General features: G+C 39.6%; 2 protein-coding genes across 2 annotated transcripts; both read right to left on the reverse strand.

Moving 5' to 3' along the window:
* Window positions 1-2292: 2292 nt before the first annotated feature.
* Window positions 2293-7122, reverse strand: LOC116223470 (NLR family CARD domain-containing protein 3-like). Its single transcript, XM_031580341.2, has 6 exons — window positions 6394-7122; window positions 5569-5742; window positions 5001-5174; window positions 4109-4270; window positions 3483-3529; window positions 2293-3124 (listed from the first exon to the last, which is right to left on the reverse strand). The coding sequence occupies exons 1-6, from the start codon at window positions 6981-6983 to the stop codon at window positions 2577-2579; spliced, it is 1695 nt and encodes a 564-aa protein (XP_031436201.1). The 5' UTR covers window positions 6984-7122; the 3' UTR covers window positions 2293-2576.
* On the reverse strand, window positions 7081-9050 carry LOC116223523 (NACHT, LRR and PYD domains-containing protein 6-like). Its single transcript, XM_031580580.1, has 3 exons — window positions 8749-9050; window positions 7151-8175; window positions 7081-7085 (listed from the first exon to the last, which is right to left on the reverse strand). The coding sequence occupies exons 1-3, from the start codon at window positions 9048-9050 to the stop codon at window positions 7081-7083; spliced, it is 1332 nt and encodes a 443-aa protein (XP_031436440.1).
* Between the last annotated feature and the right edge of the window lie 3080 nt (window positions 9051-12130).

Below are 12130 nucleotides of genomic sequence, written 5' to 3' on the forward strand. Positions count from 1 at the left end.
TAGCACTGTTATCATCTTCAAATAAATGTTCATGATATCTGGTCAGGTGGAGGACAGATAAACATTCCAACTAGCTGCCTAGGCTATGCACTGTGCAGTTCTGTTGTCCGGGTCATACCACTCCACGAAAATGTAAAAGAAAAAGCTTTCACAGAATGACCTTGCCAACTATATCCCCAAAAAACATGAGTTAACATCCAAGCAAGCCCTTTATCAGTGCCAGCTGCGCTGTTTGGTTTTTACATTCCTTTTCAGTATTTAGATGGCCTATTTTTCAACCAAAATTCCTTACGGCTGCTTTAAACAGCAGTCGAGTGAAACAAAGCTGGACTGAACCTGCCAGTTCTGAGCCAGATCCAGAGAATACTGGGGCCAGATCTGTCCCAGACTCCTATGTGGGCAGTCGACACTGTCTGAGATGCCTCTGATCCCCTCCACTCGTGTGTGTGTGTGTGTGTGATACGGTGAAGTATATTTAGCACAGCTGTAATGTAACTTGGCCCTGGTCAGTGGAAAGAAAAGCATATCTGTTATTTATCAGGACCCACTAGAACATCACTTGGTAGCATCCGATTAGTACATAAACAAGTGTACACAGCTCATTGTCACTTCCACAGAGGCCAGCTGCCATGGGAGTGTGCAGTGTCGACACACTAAAAAAAGCACCCAACATCCATATGGTATGGAATGGATAGACCCAGGTAATAGTCACCGTCATGAAATATCCATACCAATGACTCTATATACAGTCGATGATCCATACACACTGTATCATCTGTTTCATTTCACTCCACGTTCATTCAGGCCATCTTACTGCAGTCCATTTTTTCACAAAAGCTATACTGAAAAAAGCTGAAATGAAAATAAAATGGCCTCTGATTTTAGGACATTGCGAGATCCATTTATGAAGAGAATTATGTTTAATGTACTGAAATCAAAATTTTCTGCAGTCACTCAATGAATGGAGATACCATATAGATCATCATTCAAGACTATCATTTGTTATGGAATTATATGCTTACATTTCACATTTGCAAAAGTAAACCCCACTGGGAAAACATCTGTTCTTTCCCCTCCCTCCACACGCGAGTAGGTGTGTCTAAAGCTAACTGCAGAACCCCCTACGCTACATACACAACGAGAGGCAGAATCCATCATTCATACAAAACCACCACATAACATCAGCGCAGTGTGTTAGATTCAGGAGATCCTCTCACAAACAATAAACAAGCTGTCAAAGACAGCACTTTAGTAGGACTTTCTGGTCCAATAAACTGGAGAAAACCACAGACAGTAAGAGCGAGGAAAAATCCTTTTAAAGGAGTATTCCCTTTTAAATGTAGGGCCTAGGCCCCTTCATTGGTTTACTAAATTATTCAATAAAGGCTTACCTCAGAAAAAAGCATCTTTGGACTCCTGGAGAGCTTTCAGTAGATTACTTAACCTTCACTGAACTCCATTCACTTCCACAGAATCACAATACCACAGTAAGAACTCAGTGACTGTACTGCCTCCAAGAGGCCACCATAAGACTTCCAACTACAATGAGCAGACACAAGTAGACACTCCAGAGCTAATGAAGGGAAAAAATGCCAGAGTTCAATGATAAACCTTGCTAATGATGCGATGTGTAGTTAATGGCTATACCATTTCCAATAAAATAAAACATAACATCGTATAAAATACAAAAGTATAAAATAAATTTTATATTTAAAAGGTAACAGCAGCCTAACATACACACTAACATACATGCTTACATCCCCAGAGTTAAGTAAGTATGCTTAATTTCAAGTAACATAAAAGTGACAGCAAAGGTAGACAAATAGTTTGTCTTTGCAAAAAAATAGCCAAGGGTGCGTTTCCCAGGTAAGGCATAGCGGTGTCTCTTAGGGCGTTACTTAGATTCAAAAGGTATACCTTACTAAAGTTGTTTACTGTTCTATGAGTGTTTCCCAATCCATTCCCAATTCCCCTAAGAGAAACATTCCTATTTGTACCTTAAGAAGCTGAATCCATGTTTCTGGCATTGATTATTGATTATGGACATTGACGTAGGTTTGAGCATGCATGAGATGAGGATGACACAGATTGGAGAGCAGGTGATCATTATTAGGAAGAACATCAACAATAAAAACAAGTCAAAATACAAATATAAGAGGGCTGTAGGATAGATGGTACTCATAGATTTGTATTTGCAAGGGATTAAAGATTAATGGTTAATTCATACTAAAGCTTTTTTCTTTTAATTTGATTAAACACGCAATGTAACACAACACATATCTTGGTCTTAAATCGCAGTCAAAGCATGACACTGACAACAGTTTTACACTCCAAAACATTTGTTTAATCTGAAAAATGTCTTAAGGTAAAGCTAAGAGTGGTCAAGACCAATCTTACAAAAGTATCTCTTAAAAGAAAGTATTTCTTAGCTAAGATTGCGCTGGGAAACGCATCAAAAAGTTTATGTACAGCTTACGGTATAACTTACAAATGACATAGCATTAGGAAGGCTCTTGGAAACACACCACAATTCTGTATGTAAGAGAACCCCAGCATATCAGACAACACAGAGAAGGCTAAGCAATCGGGCAGAGGGACACTGATGTTCCAAAACAAACTCTAAACCCAGGATAAAGAGGCTCAGTGAACTGGTCATGGAATGTATGCAGGTGGACTAATTTGTCACCGTCAACAGTATAAAATGATAAAGTACCAGCTACCGAATCCAGGTAGATTCCTACAGTATTGGAAGATTCAGCATGATGTGCTGCTGGTCTGGCAGTCTGTTGGTTATTGTGCCAGGCAGTGGCCTGGTCCTTAGCTAAAGTCATACTCCAAGAAATCGTATTCTCTCCAAGTCTACTGTCACACTTCCATCCTTTCCTTTCAATTCCTTTGTATGCTACACCCACACGCACCCCAGCAAATGACTTTGTCCATTTAACCTCCCAATAGCACCGTCCAGATATCGCTTCTTTGCAGAGCACCTGTTCAAGGTACTCAAATCTGTCTGGGTGAGTAGGATAGCTTATTTTTCTAGGAACATGTGCCACCATTTTGTTATCTTCAGAAATACTGAGGTTTTGGTGAGCGGTGTTGGGATCCAGTGTGAGTTCACAGGCATCTGCAGACAGAATGAGAAAATGAAAGGGAATTTAAGATGAACATGTGGACCTAGCATACCTCAAAGGACCTAAATGTTTCTGTCACCTCAAGTGTAGAATTTGAGTTGATGTATGGCATTTACATATTTGTATCAGGTTGTGTATGTGCGATGTGTGAAGTGTGAATGTCTGAATTACTACAAAAGAGGAAAAATATCTATTATATACATAATATATATTTTATATTATTATTTTTGCCCAGCCCCTATTAAACACCTTGATGAATAAAATGTCAATTTTTCAGGAGTTAAAACCTTGGTTTACACACGTTTTACTTTATGTGACGAAGTTTCCAAACTGATCCACATTACTACTTACATTTCCTCAGTCCTTGTTTTAACCGGCTCTCACCACCATAACTGTCACTGTAAGACATCATTACACATGCTGTCAGTCAAACAGTAACAAGTGTTGCTTATCAAATACGAGACAGTATCACATATCCAAGATCAGTTAGAGAATCAGATGTCCTAGCTAACTTGATTCTTTGAAAAGTGCAACCACAATTATAATATCGAAATGAAGTTGCCTAAGAAACGTGTTTTTAGAGGGCATATGTACTGAGACTTCAAACTATGATCAAGGACACAACCGGCAGACGATGATGGCCAGACAGGGGGTATTTTCTGTCTTTTGGCGAGGTATCTTAGAGGTAGCCTGACCATGAGGACAGGACTGAGATAAGAAATAAGAATGTTGGTGATGTGGGCCCAGACAAAGTCAACTATTACTTCATTACCATTGGCCTTTTAATATCATTACCTGTGCATTTCACTACAAACATCTTCATTCACTTTGAACTCACAGCGGTGATAAAACTGTTATATTGCAAACATACAACTGAAGGGCAAACATATATCTGAAGGGCAGATTCAAAGAGCGGAAAGACCTAAGAGAATGTCAAAGCGAGCCTCCAGCCTTGCAACACATTCTCAACAACTTACTCCAGTTTCTCCAGCTTGCACGGTAACGCTAATAGCCGTCTTATTCCGTCCTCCCCAGGATGGTTGTAGCTCAGATCCAGCTCTTTCAGATGGGTAGGATTTGATGTTAGCGCGGTAGCCAAGAAGCCACAACCCTGCTCTGACACGAGACAGCCTGAGAGCCTGGTACAGAGACAGACCAGAGGGACAGGAGGACAGGAGCAGAGAAACAATGAGTGACAGGGTGGCAAAGTGAGTGTTGATGAGGCATAAACATTTTTTTGTGAAGTGCGAGTCAGAAAGCATAACATCAGACATAACACAATGTATACTATACATGCATATAAACAACTTTGTCATTTTTTTTATGTACGTAGAGATAATAATAATATAATAATTTCAGGGTCTGTGATTCTATGAGCTGCAACTATAAACCCTAACTTACGATCACTAACTTAGTCAGACTTAGCCGAAGCTCAAAAGCATACCTTTACCAAATGTGAAGAAAGTTCAAATGGACAACAAAAGCACAATGAACAACGTTTAGATAGCTGCTGTTATTTCTGGATTACTTGATGACTTTTGAAATTTCAATTCAAGCCCTCGTAAATATTCAATCTAATTGTCAGTGTCCTTTTGTAACTTAGCAATCGTAACTAACATTACTGTCTTTACTATGGAAAGTGACAAATGTGGAAAAAAAATAATGTTTATCTAACTGTTTTTCATTACAAATACACAAGAACCGCCCCAATAAATATAGTCCTTCAGAGGCAAAAACCGAATGCTGCTGCACTGCAAGTCCTCGTCCACAAAGATAGCCAAAGGTAGTGAATATCGAAAGCGTACATAGGTCACATAAGTTACATATTCCATTAGCCACTGAAAAACTGCCATGCAACATTGCACCAACCTCAGGGATTTCAATTTGCAGTTCTGACTCACGAGTCCGAACGAAAGTTGCTGAATTCCCACATCACTCAGGTCATTCCCACTTAGATCCAATTCGAGTAAATGATTGCTTTCTGACTTGAGAGCTGGTACAAGACTCTTGCAGGATTTTTCTCTCAGTACGCAGCCAGCAAGTCTAGACATTATTATAGGGTATATAACAAACACGATTTTTTTTGTCCAAAATTCATGCTGAGCAATTCAATAGTAAATACTGTATGTCCCTATCTTATGAATTACCAGACCTACACAGTATTAATGAATAGCACACACATTTCTATATTCTACATTAAATATTTAAAAGTAAAAGACAAGTCTTGTGAGATGATCAGCAACAGATGTAGATAGAGCATAATTTAGGAGAGACTGATTGGGTACATACAGGGCATGAATAGTCAGGTTAGAAGCAAACATGAAAAATGTATTGTGCGGTAGTTTACTAGTCATTGTGGAAAAACTATAATCATTCATTAGTGATTAAGAAAATGTAGAACACCATCACAGCTTTTTTTAACAGATAACTCACTAACCTCAATACTTCCAGTCTGCAATGTGGAGAAAGTAGTCCTTCAGAAAGCAGTTTCACCCCTGAATCAAGAAGATCATTGCAACTGAGGTCCAATACTGTCAGGTGTGAAGTTCTTGCCCGTAGAGCTGGGGCAACTGTTCTGCACGAGACATCTGTGAGTTTACACCATGTGAGCCTGTGAATGATGACAAAAAAGGATTTACACCATCTTCCAAACAAAAATGTTTTATGTTAGTTGTTGTTATTGCTTTTGCATACCCCCTACATGTGTATTTTTTTTTAGCAATATGCCATCTATGTACATTATCTAATTAGATTAATAATCTTATTTTGAGAAAAGTGGCCCGCCTGAGTTGTAATTGATGACTTGACTGTATTTCCAGCTCTTGGAGCAAAATACTTTTCAGCCATTAATCTCCGCACGTCCAAATTATTTGTATACATCACCTTGTTTAAGCATCAGTGCTTTAGTTGGTGTAGTCTGACGTTACCTAAATTAGTTAACACGCTAGTTTTAGACAAACTATGAGGAATCAGGAATAAAGACAATGTGTTTTTCATTAGATAAAGTTAGTTGAAGCATCTGTTTGCCATTAATGTGTGGTGAACATCACACTGCCAAGGCTTGTTTAATGTTACTTTGTCACTTCACGTCAATGGCAAATCTCACGAATTTCAAATATCATACATCATAGTCTGATGTGTTGAGAAAGAGAAAGAAAACGCAATAAATCAACAAGAGAATTGAAAACAAACCTGCAACCCCAAAAATAACATTTAAGATAAGACCTTTTCACACTTGAGAGTACTTTAAGAGTGTACTTACAATGCTTTTTTGCACCATTTCACCACAGGAACCAGTCTTCTGTGGCCCTCTTCTGACGTTTTGTATTTCCTGAGATCAAACTCCTCCAGCGCTTCCTCTGACATCAAGAGCATGGAGGCCAATGCTGAGCAGTGGGCTGGGGAGAGGTCTATACCGCCAGAAGTCACATATTCCTGAATTTCTTTGTATAGGGTGTTGTTTTTCATTTCTAGTAAGCAGTGGAACAGATTAATGCATCTTTCAGGAGGAAGATTCTCATTGAACTTCTCCCGGATGGTCTGACACGTTTCCTTGATACTGTTTGAACTAGGTACTTTGTGCGGCAGGAGACCACATAAGAGTTCCTGATTGGAGTCTACCGACAATCCCAGGAGGAAGCGGAGGAAAAGGTCCAAGTGTCCATTAGCACTTTCCAAAGCTTCATCTACAGCACCGTTCAAAATCTCATGCAGCGGTACCTTTGGAGGTACACTTTTAAACCTGCGTCTGAGTAAAAACTTAAACTCATTTATGTTCGAAATTGTATATGTATGAAGTACATAGAGAGCGGCGAAGAATTCTTGGATGATGGGATGAACAAAGCAGTACATTTTACGCTCAAAAAAGACGCCGTCTTCCTGACTGATTTCAGTGAATATGCCAGAGTGCAATGACGCGTCTCTGACATCAATCCCATGGTTGTCCAGGTCATCCTTTGAAAACACAAAGTTGTTCTTACATAATTGTTCCAGTGCCAGTCTGGTCAATTTCAAAACACTTCTGTTGTGTCTTTTCAAAAGCTCAAGCTTGTTGTCCTCATACTTATTATATTGCTTTTTATTTTTTACATTTATCTGAACAAAAAGGAAGTGGATCAGCATTTCCGTCAGGGTTGTTGGGAACTCTTGACTACTCCACCTGCCGGTTCTGTCCAAATTCGTACACACCGTGGCTAAAATCCAACAGAAAAGTGGCATGTGGCACATGATAAAGAGGCTCTTTATTGATTTCATATGTTTGATGACTTTCTCGGCTAGAGACATATCATTTAGGTTCTTCCTGAAGTACTCCTCCTTCTGAGGGCCCGTAAATCCTTGTGCCTCGATCACCTGATTGATGTATTCAGAGGGAATCTGTCTAGATGCTGCTGGTCTGGAGGTTATCCATATTTTCGCAGAAGGAAGAGCTGTTCCCTCTATGAGATTAGTGATCTCTTTATCCACAGTTTGAGAGGTGTTTTCAAAATTGAACTTCAACTGACTTTCATCCAGACCATCAAATATGAACATCACTTTACAATGTTCAAAAGCACGTTGATCCTTCAGATCTTCGAGCTCAGGGTACAATTTCTGTAGAAGTTTAAGTAGAGAACATTGTTCATCTTTAATCGAATTTAACTTACGAAAAGGCAGCAAAAACACAAAGTTAATATGCTGATTGGATTTTCCTTCTGCCCAGTCAAGAATGAACTTGTGAATGTAGACCGTTTTCCCAATGCCGCCTATACCTTCTGTCAGCACTGTTTTAGTGTTTCCCTTAGACCATGAACGATGACTGAAGAGGTCATTGAAGTCAAATTCAGTATCCTGCCATTTCAGTGACCTTGACTGTGGTTCAATCTCCATAATCTCATGTTCAGTATTCACTCCTTCACACCTTCCCCTCACATTCTGAAGTGTTGTATAAATCTTGTTGAGTTTGCTCTTCTTTCCTTCTACAGTTCCTTCACATACATATTCAAACCTTTTCTTCATGGCAGCCTTATGACGCTCAGAGACTCTCATCCAATCCTGATATTCATCACTGTTCAGAAAGAAATAAAACGTTTAGAATTTATACCGCTTAAACCTATAATATAAATGAAGATATCAAAGGATATAATATTCTACAAATATTATCATTACATAGTTAGAATAGTTCTCCTCAATACTGGCAAAAGTATGTTGATAATCCAGATCAACAGCCAGTCAAAAACAGCCATTCCGTGGCCCTGAAGCAACATTGGCGCCCCTTGTTGATTGGCTACAACAGTGTATGACTCGTAACTAGTCACATTGTTTCTCAATTACAGAGCCACGGACACCAGTTTGTTTTGAGCGCATACACTGGATGGACAGTGAGAGGAATGTGAGGAGAATTCATTGAATTTGACAAAAAGCGCATCAGTTTATAGTCAAGGACCTCACCTTTAGGATACATTATATAGTGTAATAAGAGAACTTTTGGGTGAGTGAATCACCATGTGAGACATTTCTGTGAAAATGCATTTCATGAGGCAATTTAATTTTTTGGCACTATATAAATACAATTGCATTGAATTTACTTCAATTTTTTAGCTCAATGTTCATTGAACTCTGGATCTAATGTACATCTTACCTTTCAACCATTTGATTCATATACCGATCTTTTCTTTTCATCCAATTGTCCACTTCAACTGCAAGGCTGTTCAGGCCAATTTTGCAGAGGATTTCTTTTACTATCTTCAGCGAGTTTTCCTTGCCATAAGTCTGTAAAAGTTTTTCCACAGTGTCTGTTACATCTGAGGTAAGCGTGCCATTTGGAATTGGTTTCAAACCATCCACTGATGATGCACCAGACAGGTAAAATCGGAACCGCTTCAATGACTTTTCGTCCAGTTGATCCAGAACATAGAACAGAACATCACATTCGTCATTCATGGTGAAATCCTGAAAAATAATTGTTTTGTTTTATTAGGATTGGTCTGCATAGATCATTTATAATAATGAACTTTACTCCCATCACATTGGCTAAAATTTGTATCATGGTAGATGATTTGGTGTGCAGTTCTTCAATGTATTCAATTTATGTGCATATCTTTTTTTATTAAGATCTCTTTCCATGTGTTGTATTATAATTTCGACTGACAACCCAGGCTTTCCAAATGAGTATGAACTGAACAGACAAAGCTTTTAACTCGCTAATCAGAAATTGACTTATTAATTGCAATGAATAAGGAGTAAGCCACCGCAGGTTTGACTCAATTTGACAGTTGAGTACACAACAATCTCTCATAAAAGCAACTTCAGGCTTGTAGCTGTAATTGCAGGTTTGAGTATTAGTGGTGGTAGAATTTGAGAACCGGTTCCACAACAATTCAGTTCCACTGCAATTACTGGAGCAGATAATCTGATCCCATACCTACAACATTGTGGTGCTGAGTAATGTTCAATGATCAAACTGCTTTCTTCTAACATAATGTATATAAAGTACATAGGTGGTAACGACCAATGTGCAGCCAGTCACAACCCCATGAACAATCACTTATATTTGTTTACATTAAGGTGGCTTTGTAAATTGAACTCACATATTTTGTACATGCAATAACTCTAATTCTCGCTCCAAATAGTAAATCAAACTATCAAAATATTTGCAAAAGAGAATTAATCTTCAGTTAATGGCTGTTCAATCTCAATATTCCCATACACAGACAGGCTACATACACCAAACCATAATATATTAATATGCCAAATAGCCTAAGCCAAAACTTCATATCCTCCAATGTTTCATGGAGCTAGTTTAAGTAGTTATAAGGTAACAAACATACCTAGTCAAGGAGTATTTTCTCTCTTAAAGTGCAGTACAAGCTAACACCATGGCTAGCATATCCTCGGGATCTTTAGCTGATGTCCATTGGGGTTACTTCGATCTTCAATAAAGTGACTATATTTTAGTTAAAATATATAGTCTGTTCTCCGTCTACGGAATAAAGGCGAATAAAAAGTCCTTGACACCCCGATGATTATCTTTTGAAATGATATAAAAATAGAGCTATTAAAATGATCGACTGTTGCTCCAAAATGAAAACACAGGTTTTTCCCTCCCTTTTTTTGAACTTCTTCTTCCTTATATTTTTTGCTAGTAGTAGATTGGTAGAAGGTAGTAGATTACTCATTATTGCCACCCTCTGTAATGGAGTGTGAGCCAATCAATTTTTGTTGTTTTGAACAGGGGCGAATTTAGGTTCCCACTTTTGGGGGGGCTAAGCCCCTGGATAAAACCTAATATTTTTCCTGACCCAGCAAAACTAGGGGGGTTTGGGGGCATGGTCCCCCATAAGACATTTTTGAAAATATCCTTTTAAATAGTGTCCTCTAGTGGTTTTAGGAAGAATAATTTACAAACTAGAAAATGCATTTCCTGAAGGAAATACAACCCAACCCAATAGGAACCCAACCAGTGGTGTGCCTACTATAACTGTAGCCGAGGTGAAGCGCTGCTTCAATAAGATCAACCCTCGCAAGGCACCTGGCCCGGATGGCATATCAGGTAGGGCCCTCAGGGGTTGCGCTGACCAGCTAGCGGGGGTCTTTAGCGACATCTTCAACCTCTCCCTCAGCATGTCTGTACTCCCCACATGCTTCAAACGGACCACCATCGTCCCTGTGCCCAAGAACACCAAGGTCACCTGCTTGAATGACTACCGCCCGGTAGCACTGACCTCTGTGATCATGAAGTGCTTTGAGCGGCTAGTCAAATCATTCATCTGCTCCTTGCTGCCTCCCACCCTGGACCCTATGCAGTTTGCATACCGGTCCAACAGGTCTACAGACGATGCCATAGCCCTGACCACGCACACCGCCCTCACCCACCTGGACAAAGGGAATACATATGTGAGGATGCGGTTCATTGACTACAGTTCGGCATTCAATACCATCATCCCCTCCAGACTCGTCTCGAAGCTCGTAGACCTGGGACTAAGCACCTCCCTATGCAAATGGGTCTTCGACTTCCTGACGGGGAGGCCACAGGTGCTCACACAGACAAGGTGGTCAAAGCGGCCCGGAAGCGCCTCTTCTTCCTGAGGAGACTGAAGAAGTTTGGCATGGATTCAGTCATCCTCACCAATTTCTACAGATGTACAATAGAAAGCATCCTGACTGGGTGCATCACAGTGTGGTATGGGAGCTGCACAGCCAAGGACCGCAAGGCCCTACGTAGTGTGGTCAGGACTGCGGAGTTCATCATCGGTAGGGAGCTCCCAGCCCTGCAGGACACATACCGCATACGATGCCTCACGAAAACTGGCAGGATCCTAAAGGACTGCTATCATCCAGCCTTCAGACTTTTCACCCCGCTGCCTTCTGGAAGGCGGTACCGTAGTATCCGGTCTCGCACACTCAGACTGGAGAACAGTGTCTTCCCGAGAGCCATCATGCTGCTAAATAGACATTGACACACTATCGACACTTTTGCACTCGTCACTTACATACACTGTCACTTTCAAATTACTGCTTGTACTTACACTTACATACTGTCTCTTACACGACAAATACATATTTATCAGAATTATTGCACTACCTGCTACTCCCATTTGTCTGTAGTTTAGTTTATTATATGTTACTATATGTGTATTATATGTTATATGTATATATGTTAGTATTATATGTATAGGTTGGTATATGTTTTAGCATATTGTATTGTATATTTATCTTGTATATTTAGTAAGGTTATTATATGTTATTACATGTAAATTATGTTCAGAGTACTTGTACAGAGTGTATGTCATGTTATGTTATGTTATATTATGTTTGCTATGTTATGCTATGGTAGGTTGTTGTACGGTGCCTTGTCCTAAGAATTTCAGTGCCCAGTCTGACCCTGTGTCATTCTGTGCATCTGACAATAAAAGACTTGTGACTTGTAACTTGTGACTTGTGAAATACCAGTGCATGAAATGCAAAAGTCAAGAAAGGCAGAAGAAAAGAAAGAAGAGTGAAAGAAGGAAAGAAGAAATGAA

This window comes from Clupea harengus, chromosome 14 (assembly GCF_900700415.2).
Source record: "Clupea harengus chromosome 14, Ch_v2.0.2, whole genome shotgun sequence".
In the NCBI taxonomy this organism is placed as follows: domain Eukaryota; kingdom Metazoa; phylum Chordata; class Actinopteri; order Clupeiformes; family Clupeidae; genus Clupea; species Clupea harengus.

Bases quoted from the DNA above. Each gene is read 5' to 3' on its own strand.
- LOC116223470 (XM_031580341.2), bottom strand. From the start codon at position 6,983: ATGTACTGCTTTGTTCATCCCATCATCCAAGAATTCTTCGCCGCTCTC. The intron at 3,530-4,108 runs GTAAGTTGTTGA...GATGTCTTACAG, and splicing joins TGCAAGCTGGAGAAACTGGA to TGACAGTTATGGTGGTGAGA. The intron at 3,125-3,482 runs GTAAGTAGTAAT...TTCTGTCTGCAG, and splicing joins AAAACAAGGACTGAGGAAAT to ATGCCTGTGAACTCACACTG.
- LOC116223523 (XM_031580580.1), bottom strand. From the start codon at position 9,050: ATGAATGACGAATGTGATGTTCTGTTCTATGTTCTGGATCAACTGGAC. The intron at 8,176-8,748 runs GTAAGATGTACA...CTTTCTGAACAG, and splicing joins ATGAATCAAATGGTTGAAAG to TGATGAATATCAGGATTGGA.